The sequence below is a fragment of the Phocoena phocoena genome, chromosome X (genome assembly GCF_963924675.1).
Source record: "Phocoena phocoena chromosome X, mPhoPho1.1, whole genome shotgun sequence".
Lineage (NCBI taxonomy): Eukaryota > Metazoa > Chordata > Mammalia > Artiodactyla > Phocoenidae > Phocoena > Phocoena phocoena.
The window spans coordinates 125,977,141-125,995,286 of NC_089240.1; the positions used below are offsets into that span (position 1 = coordinate 125,977,141).

The following is an 18,146-nucleotide window of genomic DNA, read 5'->3' on the forward strand; positions in this document are numbered from 1 at the left end:
AGCAAGGCTCTCCGGAGGCCCTGCGGCAGGGCGGGCGCAGGAGCCAAACTCACGAACACCCAGAGCTCGTCCGGAAAACTGAGAACGACAAGAAGCCAATGACATCGAAGGAGCAGCGTGGCAGCCGTGGGTCCAAACGAAACAAGGAGCTGGGTCCCAAGCAGCGGCCCTGTGTGCCCACAGCCTGCCTGGCGGGGCAGGGCCTCGCATCCTCAGCCCCTTAGATCCGGGGCGGCTCCGTTGGCGGCGGCTCCGCGGACTGCGTCTGCAGTGCTGAGTATTTCACTAGGGACAGGAGAAACCCGTCAGGAAGGAGTCATGTCCACCCCACACGAAGACACAGAGACACGATCATGTCCTTTGCTGGGCCCAGAAATCCAGTTCCCTGTGTGTCTGTCCCAGACAACTGGCCCCTGGCGCCCGCTGTGGCCCTGGAGACGAGCTCGGCCTCTACTTCCTCATCTGTAAAGTGGGAATGGTCCCGGCACAGTGGCTGGGAGGAGTTTTTTTCGATTTTTTTCTATTTTTTGGCCACGCCGCGTGGCTTGTGGGATCTCCGTTTCCTGACCAGGGATTGAACCCGGGACCCGGCAGTGAAAGCACCGAATCCTAACCACTGGACCACCAGGGAATTCCCAAGGGAGGAGTACTTTAAATAAAGCACGTAACACAGCACCTGGCCCATGGTAGGTACCAACACCGTGGTGGCCAAGACTTGAAAACATGAGTACACTGACTGCAGCTGTAGAGTCCCTTTTCCCACGTTTGAAACCCAGGGCTAGCGAATCCATCCAGCATCCTATCCTAAGCGACCGGATGCCCCCCCCACCACCACGGCGCCCACGGCAGCCCCGGGCGTAGCCTCAGCGCCCAGCCCAGCAAAGGCACGCCTGGGCTCCTGTCTCTCCCGCCCACCCCGGCCTGGAAGCCCTTCCCCGGCCTCGGCTGACGACAAGCGGCCTGCTCCCCTTCTCCGTGAAGCCTTTCCTGGTCGCCTCGTTGGCATTCTGGGGCCACAGGCTGCATCGGCCTTGAGAGGTTGGCCACTCCAGGCCGGCAGCCTGACGTCACGCAGCCTGTACCCGCTGGCGGCTCACCGCGGCCGGCAAGTGCCTGCCGATCACAGGACGGCGGGGGTGGGCCTCCCTCTTGCCTGTGGCAGTTTTCAGATGGAAAGGGCCCCGAGGTCTAAAGGATCCCCACAGCTTCCGCCGGCATCTGGCTGGCGCCAGTCTGTCTCCGCGGGTGGGGAGCAGAGGCTGAGCCCGCACCGTGAGCAGACGGCCCTGGCCGTGCTCCCCGTGTCCCTGGCATCAGCCCATCGTTCTGGCTGGAAGTTCTAGAAGTGGCCACCTCTGAGCGTCCCTGCTTTCCTAGCCCAGGTCTGCTTGGTGCCGGGCCCAGCGGCTAGGAGGCCTTCAGCAAGACAGTGACCTGGAGGTCCTCACCTTGGGGCTCCTCACACACAACGGCCTCCGGGTTCTCCCCCTTCACGTAGTCCGCACTGAGACCCTCTGCAAAAGGCAAAGGGCGGAGTTGGTGACTGACGCGGAAGCAAAGGGTCCCCGGCCACGAGGCAGAACGCCTGACCAGGCCCTCCGTTATGGTGAGAAAGCCCACCCCCCTTGACGAACTCAGACCCCTGCAGCCCGGGCCACCCAAACATCTCTGTCCCCGCATCTGGGCGCAGAGCGGCCGGGAACGTGTTGCCCTGCCCCGGACCTCTCGTCCTCCCCCCTGATGTGACATGCGGCAAAGGCCCCGACACCCATCCCCATTGGCAGGTGCCACCACGTTGTGAGACTGTGGGCCACACGGCAGCTCCGCCCAGCAGAGGGGCACCGGATGGCAGGACTCAGCGCCACCCCTGGGTCCATGTGCTGGCCCAGGAGCCAGGGAGGCAAAGAGGGAGCCCGGCACTGCGTGAGTGACTGATGGAGAGGGGGCGGGGCAGATGGCTGGATGGGCTCCGCTGGGCAGCAGGAAGTTTGTCCCAGCCCCAGAGTGGAGGGCCCAGGATCCACGGACGGCTGCTCTGGTCCAGTGAGTTATTTGGGCTTCCTCCCCACCTGCGTCCAAGAGGGACCTGGGGACTCTACAAGGCGTCCTCTGCAGGCCAGCACTCAGGCCACTGAGTGGACCCCACCCCTGCCGCTGCGTGGGGAGACTCAAGAGGATAAGCCGGGGACTGGGAGCCTCATCAGAGCCCTGGGCCTGTGGGAAACTCGGGCCACGCACGGCTCTAACCAACCGACTGAGCAGGCGCCAGCGTAAGTCACTCCGCCGTCCCGGGCCGCATTCAGGCTCCTCACGGAGAAGGGATGCCTGCCCGCCCTGGTGCTCGCTGGGCTCAAGGCGGGCACCAGATGGGCCCAGGGAAAATGCGGGTGTCGCTTGGCGGCAGGTGTGGGGTGGGATGGGTGACAGAGCCAGTGGAAGCTGTTCCCAGCGGATGGGCCAGGGCCAGGAGGTGCGCCCTGAGCCTCCTGATCTCTGCGCAGCTGCCGAGCTGGCATGCGCCAGACTGTCTTCTGCCTGCGGGCAGGCCTCTGGTTGCTTCGCAGGGATGACCGCCAGTGGGTATGAGTCCTGAACAGGACCTCCACGCCCGCCCCAGCACCCCGAAACGCACGTGGAAAACTAAAGATGGTCGTGGTTTCAGCCAAGTCGGTGAGCACCAGGGAAGGGGACGGGGGCGCGGGGTGGAGAGTGGCGACAAGGAATGAGAGAAATGGGGAGGAGAGGGGAGGGGAGGGGAGGGGTGGACATGAAGTGTAGAGGCCAAAGCAGGAGAGGAAGATGAGTAAGTCAAAGCACGTCGTCGTTACCTTGACCTTCTGCTGCATCTGAAGGCAAGACACAAAGCTTAGGACCCTGGAGCAAGAACTCAGTCCCCGGCAACAAGCCACGTGGGCTTTCCACGCGACACGCCGACCCTTGGCGCTGAGGGCAGAGACATGGGGAGCAGAGGGTCCCCAAGGCCGGCACCCCTTTGGTGGCAGTCAATACCGCAAGCCCCTGAGCACCACTGCGGGGTCAGGCCCTCCTAGCAGTCACGTGCCCTCCCCCAGGGCGTCCCCGTGTACCGGGTGCAGGGCAGCTTCTGCTCCACCTTCCCTGACTTACTTCCCCGAGGAGATGGCTGAGGCCACTCTGGGCAGACGCTTAACAGAAAGCGTGGGCATGGGAGGTCCTGGCCCCCAGCTTCTCAGGGGATTAACCACCCAACGGACATCCATGGGGCTCCTCCTGGTGCCAGGGACACATCAGTGGCTGAAACACACACAGCCCCCCACGGAGAGCGGTGGGCTGGGGGGTGGGGCAGCAGCCGCGGACGCAAGCCCACAAGCCCCGTCCCGCCCCAGCGGCGGCACGGCGGGGCAGCAGGGGGCGCTGTGGCAGCGTGCAAGGCAGACATCTCCTCTGGCCCACAGGCTGGGAGGGCGGGAAGGCTGCCTGGGAGGGTGTCCCAGGCCTGAAGGAAGAGGGCTGCTAGCGGGATGCCGGGCGGGATGCTGGAGCAAGCGCTGCCCACTCGGGGAAGCCAGTGCGGCTGTGGAGAGGCTTCTGGGGACGCGTCCATGGGCAGGGAAGAGAAGGGATGCGGTTGGAGCCAAACCATGAAGGGCTGTGAATGTGAAGCCCAGGGGCTGGGCCGGGAGGAAGTGTGCATTTGAAATGGATCCCGCCGGCTGCTCAGAGCAGGGAGAATGGTGGGGGAGACCGGGGCAGGCAGGGGGCTGATGGAAACATCCAGATGGAGGACCAGGGCCGTGGCGGTGGAGAGGTGCGGCCCAAGAGCAGAGCTGCACGAGCCCCAGGAACAGGGACCCCGCTGATGTCACATCAGGGGACGTCGGACCCAGGAGGGCTGGTGGGATTCATAAGGGGAGGCGGGAGCGGATACAACTTACACGCTTGAAAGAAAATGTTGGTGGCACAGCGGGCGGACACAGAAGCAACGGGGGGCTTTTTCAAATGCGGGGATGCGCCGCACTCAGTTCCCTTCTAAGGAAACTGGGGGTGATGGTGGTACTCGCACGAGTGTCCAGCTGAGGGGCTCAGGACAGTGTGGGTTTAGCAATGACAAGGACATCACCGACAGACTAAGGGGAAAGGACCGGGGGGAGGGTCACCCACCCTCAGACGGAACAGGCGGCTGGGAGAGGCCCTCAGGTTCCATGAGCTTCCCGGGAGCCCCCATCAACCCTGCAAGCACGCCGGGCCCCCTGGCCTGGGCCCCCGGCACCCAGCCCAGCAACATAACACCCTCACCTCCAGGCCAGCCCCCAGAGAGAGAGGTCACATGCACGTCCTCTAGCCTTGCTGCCACAGGGCTTTTCACTGTCAGCTACGCCCCTTCTTTTTCGTTTGTTCTCTCCCAAACACCACACCAATCGCTCAACTCTACGTACCAAGGACTTCATGTTCTCACATTTTATCGGGTTTTGCCCGCTAATCCAGTTTGCAAAACCTCACATCTGTTTGTTTCAGGAAGCAAGTGTGAAAATAATGTACTTTCACCTGAGTGCCCCCACCAGGACAGACACACAGTCCAGAATCCATCTATTCTTGGCTTTGGACATCAACCTCTTTCTCCCTCCTTGTTCCCATCTACTGGCACCCCTTCCCTTCTAGACTCACCGCTTCCCATCTTGAGTGAGTTCCTTCAACAATCCCCTCAGCCTCTGTCTCCTCAGCTATAAAATGAGGGTGCCCGGCACGGCTGCCCCATCGGGCTGTGGGAGTGCTCAGGGTGGTGACCCACACTCAGTGTCGGGCGCTGGCAAGCGTGGAGCGCCTGGGAAGCCATGCTTACTAGAAGTTTAGGCCCGGCTTTTAGTTTCTCGTTTACCCAACATGCATTTTAAAGTCTCAAAAGCCATCCCGTGGCACACAAGCCACTGGCCCAGCTCTGCAGTGGGCATGTATTTGACAACCGTGGATTGCACTCATGTCACTGTTAGGGTTACAATGCTGAACTGGGGTGAATGGTGGCCCCTAAAGACTATGTTCATGTCCTCACCCCTGGAACCTGTGGATGTGACCTTCTTTGGAAAAAGGGTCTTTGGAGATGTGACGGAGTCAAGGATCTCAAGATGGGATCATCCTGGATTTAGGGTGGGGCCCACACCTAAATGACAAGTGCCCTTTAAGAGACAGAAGATGACACAGACACAGAGGAAAAGGCCACTTGAAGACAGACGCAGAGATTGGAGTGATGCAGCCATAAGCCAAGGGATGCTCGGGGCCACAAAAGCCAGAAGAGGAAGGAAGGATCCTCCCCTAGAGCCTCCAGAAGGAACCAGCACTGCTGCCACCTTGATCTTGGATTTCTGGCCTCCAGAACCATGAGAGGATAGATCTGTTGTTTTAAGTCTTTTGAGCTGGGACAAGTGATAGCTCTAAGGCCAACCCAGCCTCCAGCTCTGCACTGCCTCTCACTCTTCCTGTTCACACCACTCTACAGCCAAGCTCTTGGCACAATAGTAAGTGGGTGGGAACTCAAGCAGGGCAGCCATGAACAGCTGTGCACGTCGTGCGCTGAGGTGTGAACGCTGTCCCTGGAGCACTGCTATGCACAGCCTGTGGCGCACCAAACACAATGGAGACGGCAGCAATATCACACACCAAGCATTCTGGGACCCAAGTCGTTTCCCGGGAAGCTCAGGTCCAGGCTAGAATTAAGTGCGGAGGCCCAGAGCAAGGGAAGGGGAAGCCTCACAGGGGATGGTCCTGAGCTGCAGGAAAGAGGAAAACTATGGCTGAGTCAGGGTCTCTCACTTGAACTAAAAATCGCCTGTCTTCAACCAGAGACACTCTTGGCAAACAGCGACACATCGACACTGTGCTTATGAAACCATCGATAATGGCGTCCCCACGGGGCTCCCCCCGACACGGGCTCCCCCCGACACGGGGCTCCCGTGGGTGGGCGTCTCAGACACATTCCTTCTGTAACTATTCAGTTCCCACACCTCGGATAGAGTCACAGCTACAGGCCTAAAATGAAAGCCGCCTATGTTACGAAGCTGGTGTGTAACGTGGTGGGGGGGGGACCACACTCTCCTCTTCCTTTAAAACAATTCATGATTCTCTGGCTCACGGGGAGAAGCGGGGGCGCCCAGGCAGCGGGCAGCGGCTCTTCGGGATCTGAGAGGGAGGGGAGGGCTGTCAGGACCTCCGAGGTCCCGGGGATGCCTGCCTTCTGCCTCCGAAGGGCCCACGTCCCCTTGGGTGAGGTCTGAAGCCACGTGGATATCCAGGGGCTCTCCTGTCCTACGAGAAACCCAGGGCTCACCCTTGGAAGATCGAGGTCATTGGGCCCAGCCCAGTCCTCTCTTCCAGGCCGCTTTACACTTCAGTTTGGCCGAGGTCTGTCCCCAAGGGTTTTTAAAAGTGCAGCACCACCTCCACCTCGGCCCGGGGAGATCTGCTGAGGAGGTGTCTTGGGCAGGCTGTGGAAGGTTCCTGAATCTTAACTTGCTCAGGGTTCTGCCCCTTCCCCTCCAAAGCCCTGGCCCCTCTGTTCACGTCGAGCAGCGGGAGGGTGCGGCCGCAGGGCAGGTCCACTTACGCTGAATGCTGAAGCAGAACTTCTTCTGCTGGTAGGAGATGTAGCTGGAGACAGCGCCGATCAGGGCCATGGCCAGAGCGCTGGCCACGCCGGCAATGGTGCCGGTCTCTGCTGACATGCCTGGGGAATGCAGAGAGGCGGGGTCAAGCCCACGACGCCACAGGGATTGGCTCAGGCACCTGGCTCTCCTTCTACCCGGCGAGCTAAGCTTGTTCTAGGGCCCGTGACCCCCAAGCCAGTGTGCGGGGCTGTGCCACTTATACCGAAGGGCGGAAAATGACACAGTGTGCCCACGGGTCTACCAAGTGCTTCCCGTTTTCCGTAAGGATTTCCATTTTGAGTGGCTTGAAAGGTGGCCGTGGAGGCGCTGCAGCCTCCGCCCCGCCAGCTGAGGCTCAGATGGGCCAGCGGGCTGCCCCTGGGGCCACTTCCCCGGGATCCAGAGCTTCACGCTTTAATCCCTTTAAATGGCTGCATCCCTCTGCCGGTGGCCTCACTGACGGGTCTCTACCAGGAACCGTCACGGGAGGGTCGGGAAGACCAGCTCTGAGACGAAAGCGGGCCAGTTTGTGGTTTCCAGCGGAAACCTCGGGACTCAAACTCACCGGATCCTGAGTCGTCCCCGCTGCCATACTGGCCATCACCTGCAGAAAGGACAAAAGCCGTCAGTGTCCTCCGTGACCACCAGCTCGGCGTCGGGAGGGACAGGGAAGGGACAGTCCTTCCCGACTGGCTGAGCCTTCCGGGTCCACCTCTGCCCCAGGCCCTGCCAGCACAGCCCCTGTGGGCTCTGCCCTGACTGTAGCAGGACCTGCTTCCTTAATGCCTGTCACCTGCCAAAGCCCAGGTGGGACGTTTCACTTCTGAAGTGACAGCGACTGTGCACTGAGAACGTGTTACATCCTGGCTCTTCACACGCCTGCCCAGCATCCATCCCCAGCGATAGCGCAGGGAGCAGAGGTGCGCAGGTGGGGGGCGGGACTTGCCGGCAGGTGGCGGAGCTGAGCCCACGCCAGGCGAGCCTGCCTCTGAAGGATGACACCGCGTGGGTCCCACGCATCTAGTGTCCCCTGTAAAGTATATTTATCGTTTACCTAATTATAGAAACACGGTGATGTAAAACTTTGTTTTAAAAAAGGACGAAAGACCAGCATAGAAATATTTCATCATTCTACTACCCAAAGAGATTTACAGTTAATATTTCAATTTCTTTTCCTCCTGTCCTTCGCCCTTTACCTGGTTTTCTTCAAATCCAGATGCTTCTGCTCATGTAACGCAGGTGCACATACGGTGCCCTTACGACATGCTACAGAATTCAGTGGTAATCGGGAGTTTTTTAAGGGCCCTCCACTTCTGGCTTGGCCTAGACTTTGAGTTGTTCTTGGAACATAAACCGATGCGGGCTGACAATCGCCTATCTAGGATTTTGAAATGCAAAAGGCTCTGAAATACCACAGAGATGGAGAACAGATTAGTGGTTGACAGGGGTTAGTGAGGGTGAAGACGGAGGGAGTTGGCTGTGATGAAAAGAGGGAAAGCGGAAGGATCCTTGCGGTGTCAGAAGTGTTCTTTTCTTAACTGCAGCGGTGGTCACACAAACCTACGTGTGATAAAATTTCATAGAACGAAACAGACACTCTCTCTCTCTCTCACACACACACACACACCCTGCCCAGAGAGCAGCTCCCTAACAAGCCACCGGTGCCATTTAGGACATTAACATTAACAAGCACCCTCTTCTTCTCAGGACATAATGCTCGTTAATGGAGGGAGCCCGTGTTCCCAGAGCCCAGGGTTCTTGGGGGAAACTGCGCTAGTATGCTGGGGGGATGTAGGGGCATGAATTGTAACAAATGTACCCCCTCTGGTGGGGCATGCTGTTAATGGGTAGGCTGGGGGCATGGGGAACTCTGTACAATGTGCTCAATTTTGCTGTGAACCTAAAATTGCTCTAAAAAATAAAGTCTTTTTTTAAAAATAAGAGTCTTGGGGGAGAAAATGAGGTCTGCTATGTTCCCACCTGGGACTGAATCCTTGAGTTAAATGCATTTTACAGACATCCATGATTGGAAATGAATGGTTATTTACAAAACAAGGAGCAGTGGCATTTTCAAAAACACAATCACTGCTGTCGGAGGAAGCGGAGCAGAGAGGAGGACGTGAGTCACCCTGTGCATTAACGTGTGCACAGCAAGGTCACTTGTGAGGACTGGCCCATCACTGGTCCCTTCTGCTGCGCCAGACGCGGCTGTCGTCAAGGGTAGCGGCTGCTCCTCACAGGCGTCCTCTGCTGACGCGTTCATGTCACTAGATTTCCAGATAGAAATGAGCAATTCAACCCACTCCTTGGTTCACCTTGAGCTGGAACGAAGCTGAGTGTCCCCAAGTCTCCCTTTCCTGATTAATTCTTGAACCTCACAATCTGTATGGCCAGGAGCTATGAGGGTGTTACATGAAAAGTAAACAGGAAGGCCCCCTGATCTCCAGGGGCATCTGACAAGGGATGAGTATTGAGAATAAAGAACTTCTACTACTCAATAAAAAGGCAAACGATTCAATTTTAAAATGGACACAGGATAGGAAGACACTTCTCCAGAGAGATATACAAATGGACAATAAGCACACGAAAAGAGCTCAGCATCCTTAGTCACCAGGGAAATGCAAATCAAACCCACAATGAGATACCACTTCGCTCGCATTAGGATGGCTACAGTCCAAAAAAGGTAAATAGGTGTTAGTGAGGATGTGAAGAAATTGGATCTTTCAGACAATGCTGATGAGAATGTAAAATGCTACAGCTGCTATGGAAAACAGGTTGGTTACTCCCAAAGGTAAACACAGAGTTACCGCAAGACTGAACAGTTCCACTTCTAGGTATATATACCCAAGAGAACTGAAAACACCTGACCACACTGGTCGTAAAAGCCAAAAAGTGGAAACCACCGAAAGGTTCATCAACTGATGAATGGGTAACTAAAATGTCTTTGGAAGGTATGAAAAGAGATTAATAATCCCTAACGTAAAAGGAGCCCTTACACATAAATGAGTAGAAAACGGGACAATGGGCCTGAGTAGTCAATTCACACAATATATTAAGAGTGTCTAATGAGACAGAGGTGAAAAGTGTTTCACTTCTTGGATGCAAAGACATGGAAAATTTAAACAGGATAGCGTTTTGTACTAATCAAATCTGCGAAGATTACAAAACTAAAATACCCAGCGAAGGTGAGTGTATGAGCAAACGGGCAGTACACTCGGAGAGCGGCATCTTTAAAAACTTACACCTCCTGTGACTGCAGTTCAAGTTCTAGGAATTTGTCTGACAGACAATTAAGGTTTTATACATTTGGCGATGAGGAAGTTCATCCCAGCGCTGTGTACAGTAGTAAAAAGCTGGAGGAGAAACCCTCTCTGTACAAATACAGGCCCTGGTTAAGGAAGTCACAGTGAAACATAATATTACGCAGTGGTTGACATGATTTTTTAAAGGATTCCCTAATACAGAAAAAGATATTCAGGGTATTATCGAATTTAGAAACCTGGTTTTAAAAAGGTGACACGATCCCATTTTTGTAAAAATATTTACGAATATATACCTTATGCATAGAAAGAGTACTCCCTAGATGGTAAAACAATAAACAACTATTTTTCATAGAATTTTTCAAAGAATGTTTAAAATATGCAAGCCTCACGCAAATCTATCCACATCTACTTTCCCACAACTGGAGAAATAATTCAAAGAGGTTATTTCACAGGTCACTGGCAGGACCTTCATTTTCATGGACAATATGTTTTGTAGCCTTCTGAGTTCACAATTATACATCACAACTACATACCAAAGAGTCTAGAGTCGCCTTCTATTGTACTAGAAATTCCCTAGTGCAGCATATCTCAGATTACAATTTGCTTTGAGTATAGACACCTATACGTGTAGATAGTTATGGAATGCCAGAGCTCTAGGGACCACTGTCATAGCAATAGTGACTGCCATAGCTGTAGGGACTGCCACCATAGCTCAAGGGACCCCATAGCTATAGTGCCCACCATAACTATAAGGGCTCCTATAGCTATAGTGACCACCGTAGCTACAGAGAACACTGTAGAACAGGAGGCATTACCCTGTTGTCAACAGAAATGTTACCTCAGCATCTTCCAACATGAAAGACAGCAATGCACACACACTGATACGTACAGACATATCAATCTTGAGTCACAACAGCTGCATGCCTGTCAGACAGGGATGCAACGCACTGACGTGTCCCTCACTGACAACAGTGCAATTCCAGGCTCACAGCCAGTGCCTGACACGTCTGATTTGCCATGGGCATGGAGAGCCACGTGACAGTGGTAGATAACAGCTAGAACGGCCGAGGGGGGACGTTCAAGTGCTTCAGGACCTTTGTAAGTATGCTAGACTTCCAGCAGCCACAGCTAGGAGTTTGAGATATTTTTAAAAATTATCTTCATTATTAAAAAAGTGGCAGCAGAAATGCAAAGTAAAATTTAAAAAAAACTGAAAATTGAATAAACAAAGAGGGACAAACACTTGCTTCAAATGACCCATGGTTACAAAGTCAAATCGAACTGAAAAGAGTCAGCCAGAACGTGGCTCGCCGAAAGTCTCCAAAGCCCAGATCTCCTCCATACCCCACCTCAGGGAAGAGAACGGTCACCCTACCCTCTAGATAACGTGACAGGTGCCCCAACCCAACACTGAGCTGTACACCCCACCTACCTATGGCAAGCTCCCAAGACACCAGAAGTTATCTCAGAGAAAAGCCCTGTGTTCACGCTGCCCTCGTGCGTGCGTGCGTGTGTGTGTACGTGCACGTGTGTTGGGGGCAGGGGCTCTGAGGGAGCATGTGGGTTTTTTTTCACATTCTAGAACACTAGAACCAGAGAGCTGTTCTTCACATCTGAAACATCCTATTTCTTCGTGTTACGAAAGCTGAAAAAAAACCAGAAATGGGTCCATAGAGAGACACGGAAAGGGCTGTCCGGCGGCAAGTCCCTAACTTTTTTCAGCTCCCAATAGAAGGCAATGTTTCTGGGGTAAGCCCTTCCACTTAAGCTCTTTTGCCATGATTATGTTCCCATCGAGACCCAATTCCCTGTTGCATGAGATCAACTTAATGGCTTGGAAGGGACCATGACAGCACCCAGATATTTTGAGATAGTGACTGTAAATACAGTCAAAATGGAAGAGGAACGATTTCTTTAGACTCGGGAGGGAAAGTAGATAAACACAACGTGGTATATCTACACAAGGGAATATTATTCAGCCGTAAGAGGAAATGAAGTACTGAGCCATGCTATAACGGGGATGAACCTTGAATACATGCCAAGTAAAAGAAGCAACGCTATACGATTCCACTTAAATGAGGTACCTAGAGTAGTGAAATTCACAGAGGCAGAAGGTAGACTAGTGGCTACATCTCCTTTAGGGGAGATGTTTCTTGTGTCTTGAGGTAGGATTGTATAGCTATAAACCTCCCTCTTAGAACTGCTTTTGCTGCGTCCCATAGGTTTTCGGTCGTCTTGTTTTCTTTGTCATTTGTTTCTAGGTATTTTTTGATTTCCTCTTTGATTTCTTCAGTGATCTCTTCCCTTTGGGAAGGTTCTGGAGATGGATGATGGTGATGGTTGTACACTTTCAATGATTAAAATGGTAAATGTTATGTATATCTTACTACAATAAAAAAAAAATTAAACTCAGTAAGGAACCCTGGGGGCCTGGAAGACTCTAGAAGACTGGAGGTTCCAGGTGGGGAGCAAGCAGAGGCCTCAGCAAGGCTTCCCATGCGTGGTATTAGAAGAGGAACAAATGGAATGAAAATTCAAAGGCAGGAATCAGTCTGCTGGGTCTGTCCAGGCACCTGCGAGACAAGAGGGGAAGCAGAGGAAGCTGTCCGTGCAAAGCCCTGGAAGGCAATCCAGGACGGAGGCTCCTGGGCACCAGAAGGCTGCAGCTGGAGGGAAAGAACACTGGAAGCTACAGCCAAAAACAGCTTCTCATTTAACCCTGGGAAGTAAAGGTGATGGGCTCCCACTTCACACATGGGGACACCTTCGCACACCTGGAGGGGAACGTCTACATCTCTTTAGAGGTATGGGTTTTGACTCTTGCCTCTGGTTTTAAGAACTACATGCTTTGGCCTTAAAAACTACCATCTGGGAGTGAAAAGAGTGCTCAATCTGGTTCTAATATGAAATTTTCTTTTTTGACTAAAAACAATGATGCAGTATTTTCTGCTAATGCCATCCCTGCTCCCCTCCACACTCTTTCCCAACTGAGGACAGACACCAGGAGCCAGAGGAAGATCAGGTAAGGCGTTCGCTTCATGAACAGGGCTTCCAGGTACTTCTCCGGTCCGCCACCACCCCCCCCCCCCCGCCCCTCACAAAACCACCTGGGGGAGAGCTGGGTTCACAGATCAGATTTATAGAGTTCACCTCCCGTAAGAGTGCACACTTACCCGCCAGTTACATGAGGGGCACAGCCTCCCTCATCGCTCCCTTTGGGGTCCAAAAGAAAGCATTTCATGCCACGATGCCATCACTCATGTGGCCTAGGGGGTCGTCAGCCTAGCCAATCAAATGTGTCACTCTTCATGGGAAAGCGTGGGCGGGAGGGTAGAGAGCAAAGCCAGGTGTTTGGTCCATCCTGGTCCCCTTCATTTCAGGAAACTTTTATCGGGGGTGTCAGGGATACACAAGGGAAAAGGCGCCTGCCTTCAGAAGCCCAATATAGCAGGAGTGAAAAAGCTACACGTGACTCAGTGTGACTCAGTAATGACAGGGGCTATGCTGTACCAGCAGGATGACGGAAGTTCTACGAGAACCAAAGGCACGAGATGGGCGCTGTGCCACAGGGCCACAGAGGGGAGGGGCCTCCAGAGAGGAGGGGATCTTTGAGGTGTCCCTTAAGGGATCAGTGACTGAGCATTTGCTGGACATGAGTGGGAATTCATCTGGTGGAAGAAAGGCATTTAAACAGAGGAACAGCATGTGAAGGCATGGACCAGCTCGTTCACATGTTTGGAGGCGAAATGAAGTTGACGATCTAGGGCAGAAAGATATGTCAGCAGGATAAGGGGCTTGAACTTATCCTATAGGCATTAGGGAGCCACTCAAGAGACTTGTTGTTGTGGCTTAAAAAATGTTTCCCAACAATTAAGAAAAAGTTCAAACATTCAAAAAAGTTGAAAACACTGTACAGCGAACACTCATATACTCACCATCTGGATTCTATAATTAACAGTTTACATTATTCACTTTATCATATGTCCATCCATCCCTCTATCCATCCGATCTTATTTCTGTGATGCATTTCAAAGTAAGTCTCAGACATCTGTATGCTTCACCCATACACATATTATAACCTAGAATTCCATGTTTGCTTGTGATTCCTTTTTTAAGGTAAAATTTACATATAATAAAATACACCTGTGAAACCCATACCCCCACTGAGATACAGAATTAACATCAGTCCAGAAAGTTCTCTCATGTCCCCGTCCAACTAATCTCCATTCTCACCCCAATCCACAGCAGCCGTGGATCTCATTTGTAACATTAGAAATTAGTTTTACAAATATTAGAACTTCACATGACTGGGCTCATATAGTATGTACTGTTTTTTTCACTGGCTTCTTTCACTCAGCATAATATTTTTGACATTTATTCATGTTATTCTGTATATCAGTAAGTCATTCCACTGTATGAATATATATCACAATTTGTCTATCAATTCTCCTATTGATAATTAGGCTGTTTACAGTTTCTTTTGTTGTTGTTTTGCTATTATAAATAAAGTCGTTTTAGAATTCTGTTATAAGTCTTTTTTGGACATAAGCTCTCATTTTTCTTAAAAATAAGTGAAATTGCTGGGTTACTGGGGAGGTCTATGTTCAGTTTTATAAGAAACTTTACATTCACACCAACAACCTACGAGCATTCCAGTTGCTCCACTTATGCACTAACATTCGGTATCTGTCAGTCTTTCCGATTTTAGCCATTCTGGTGGCTGTGTTGGGATAACTCATCATGGTTTTCATTCGCATTTCCCCAATAAAGATTTTGAGCATCTTCATATAACTTCTTTTCTGAAGTGTCTCTTAGGCTCGTTTTTTTTTTTTGTTTGTTTTCGTTTTTGTTTTTCTGAGGTACGCGGGCCTCTCACTGTTGTGGCCTCTCCCGTTGCGGAGCACAGGCTCCGGACGCGCAGGCTCAGCGGCCATGGCTCACGGGCCCAGCCGCTCCGCGGCATGTGGGATCTTCCCGGACCGGGGCACGAACCCGTGTCCCCTGCATTGGCAGGCGGACTCTCAACCACTGCACCACCAGGGAAGCCCTAGGCTCGTTTTTTAATTGGGCTGTTTGTCTTTTCATTATTACACAATAGTTTTAAACAGAGGACTGACAAGATCATGTTCCTGGTGATTCTCTCTGGCAGCTGCATGGAGGACAGGCTGGAACCAGGAGACCAGTTAAGAGATTAAGGTAATGACCCAAGGGTAGGTGATATGGGCCTGGGCTTGAGGGGAGGCAATGAGAAAGAATATTCCAAATTCCAAAGATACTAGCAGAGAGGATGTCTGGCATGAGGGGTTGAGGAGGTCAACAAATCCTCTTCTCAAAAAGCAACTATAACCCTGGACAATCAAAGACAGCCATTTCAGGAAACAGATTTAGTTCCTGTGAGAACACCTGGAATCTGAGGCCTTTTCCCCCAGGGTTGCTCTCATTTCCCTTTCTCCCAGGTCTTTCAGCAGCTAGTTTAACTGGGGAGAGGTGGATAGGCCATGGAAATCAGCAACTGCCCTACAGCTGCCAAATGGGACCCACATGACTTGGAGAGCCAGCAGCTCCTTTAGCCTGAGCAAGCTAACCGGTCAACTAGCCAGGGATTGAACAGAGACGTGAGACAACCATAGGGGGCTTGATACACTCTCCACGCAGCCTTGGTTGCCCCGAAGCTGAGGACGTGCCCAGCAGAGACAGTACTGGTATTGGCTGAAGGCCAGCTACGGACAACAATGGAGCAGAATTGAGAGTCCAGAAACAAACTCTTACATCTATGGTCAATTGATTTTCCATAGGAGCCCAGACAGTTTAGTAGGGAAAGGAAAATCTTGTCAACAAGTGGTGCAAAAGAATAAAGTTGGACTCCTATTTCACACCATATACAGATGAACTAAAAGATGGAACAAAGGCATAAATGTAAAAGCGAAAACAATAAAACTCTTAGAAGAGGACATAAGAAAACATCTTCATGAACTTAGTTCTTAAAACACCAAAGCATGATCCGTAAAAGAAAAATGATTGACAAATCGAACTTTATAAAAAAATAAATTTTATTATTTGATAAACAACACTATGAAGAAAAGGAAGAGACAAGCCACAGACTGGGAAAAAATATTTTTAAAATCATATACCTGAAAAAGGATTTGTATCCAGGTTAAAAATAGAATAAAAGCAAACTGAATTTTTCACATGGGCAAAAAATCTGAACAGACTTCAAAGAACAGTATAAAATAAGAATATAAAAAGATGCTCAACATCACTTCCCATTAGGAAAATACAATGAAAAAACAATTAGATACCCCTACACAAGTATTATAATGCCTAAAATGAAAAAGAAAACAAAAAACATACCCTGACAGAACCCTCTTACACTGCTGGTGGGAATGTAAAGTGGTGCAGCCATTATGGAAAACAGTATGGAGGTTCCTCAGAAAACTAAAAATAGAACTATATGATCCAGTAATCCCACTCTTGGGCGTATATACAGACAAAACTACAATTCAAAAAGATACATGCACCCCAATGTTCACTGCAGCACTATTTACAAAAGCCAAGATTTGGAAGCAACCTAAGTGTTCACTGAAAGATGAATGGATAAAGAAGTTGTGGTACATATATACAATGGAGTATTACTCAGCCATGAAGAAAGGAATGAAATAATGCCATCTGCAGCTACATGGATGGATCTAGAGATTATCATACTAAGCAAAGTAAGTCAGACAGAGAAAGACAAATACCATATGATAACACTTACATGTGGAATTTAAAAGATGACACAAATGAACATATCCATGAAACAGACTCACAGACACAGAGAATAGACTTGTGGTTGCCAAGCGGGGAGGGAGGGAAGGAAGGATTGGGAGTTGGAGATTAGCAGATGCAAACTAGTATATATAGGATGGATAAACAACAAGGTCTTACTGTTGTAGCATGGGGAACTATATTCAATATCCTGAGATAAACCATAATGGAAAAGTACATATATATATATATATATATATATATATATATATATATATGTATGTATGTATAACTGAGTTACTTTGCTATACAGCAGAAATTAATACAACATTGTAAATCAAATATACTTCAAAAAATATTTTTTTAAACCCTGACAATATCAATTGCTGATGAGGATGTAGAGCAACTGGAACTCTCATTCATGGCTCATGGAAAAGTACTGGGTTGGCCAAAAAGTTCGTTCGGCCATTCCCATAAGATGTAAGAGGTCGGGTTTCCCAAACGAACTTTTTGGCCAACCCAATATAATGGTACAGCCACTTCAGAAGACAGCTGGGAAGTTTACTGTAAAGCTAAACATAGATTTACCATATGACCCAGAAATTATATACCTAGGTATTTACCCATGTGGATTGAAAACTTATGCCTGTACAAAAACCTGTATGTAAATATTTAGAGCAGCTTTATTTATAATCACCAAAAGCTAAATGCAACCAAGATGTCCTTCAATAGGTGAATGGACAAACTGTGGTACATCTAGACAATGAAATATTATAAAGAAATGACTTACCAAGCCATGAATAAACATAGAGGAACCTTTAATGCACATCGCTAAGTGAAAGAAGCCAGTCTGGAAAGGCTACATACTGTATGATTCTAACCATGTGACATTCTGCAAAAGGCAAAAGCTATGGAGGTGATAAACAGATTAGTGGTTGCACGAAGAGAAAATGGATTAGGGTTGAGGAAACAGAGAGTGGCTGAGTACCAAAGGGGTATATACAGAAGAACTCTTATGGTGACAGACTGTTCTGTATGGGACTTGGGTGGTGGACACACGACTATACGCATTGGTAAAAACCCATACAAATGTATATCACAAGGAGTGACCTTTAATGTATGCAAGCGAAACATCAACCAGATTGGTGGGGGATCCCAGGACGGAATGTAGACTGTGACAAATGAACGTATCTGCGTTATAAATGTATGTCAGAACTGCACTGAATGGAGGGGTCATAAAGGTAAAGACAAAAGAAGAAAAACAAACACTGGACTGTAGTTGGTAAAGCTGCGTCTCACAGGGGTATGGGTTAACAATTACGATTGCGCTATACACGTATAATGCCAGAATTGAGCAAGTAAGCAAACAGTTCATGGATGGTAGGTTTCTCACTCTCAGAGAGAGAAGTTAGGTTAATACAGATGCTGATGAATAGATACAGAAATAATTATAGATACATATATACACACGGTTTATTAATAAAATACATCCATGTACTTCCTGTTTCCTAGTTGTGCCCGCTTA

At 50.4% G+C, this 18,146-nt stretch overlaps 1 protein-coding gene across 5 annotated transcripts in view; it reads right to left on the bottom strand.

Annotated features, from left to right (window-relative positions):
- Positions 1 to 220: 220 nt before the first annotated feature.
- The window catches only part of CD99L2 (CD99 molecule like 2), a 104,881-nt gene continuing 86,955 nt past the window's right edge, over positions 221 to 18,146 (bottom strand). For 4 of the 5 annotated variants that reach the window (XM_065900793.1, XM_065900794.1, XM_065900791.1 and 1 more), the window contains 4 exons: positions 7,180 to 7,218; positions 6,575 to 6,694; positions 1,449 to 1,514; positions 221 to 285 (listed from right to left, as the gene is read on the bottom strand). In XM_065900793.1, coding sequence (XP_065756865.1) covers positions 221 to 285; positions 1,449 to 1,514; positions 6,575 to 6,694; positions 7,180 to 7,218 — 290 coding nt within the window. Of the gene's footprint in view, positions 286 to 1,448; positions 1,515 to 2,828; positions 2,847 to 6,574; positions 6,695 to 7,179; positions 7,219 to 18,146 lie in introns of all 5 variants that reach the window. The other variant, XM_065900790.1, reaches the window with a different exon arrangement.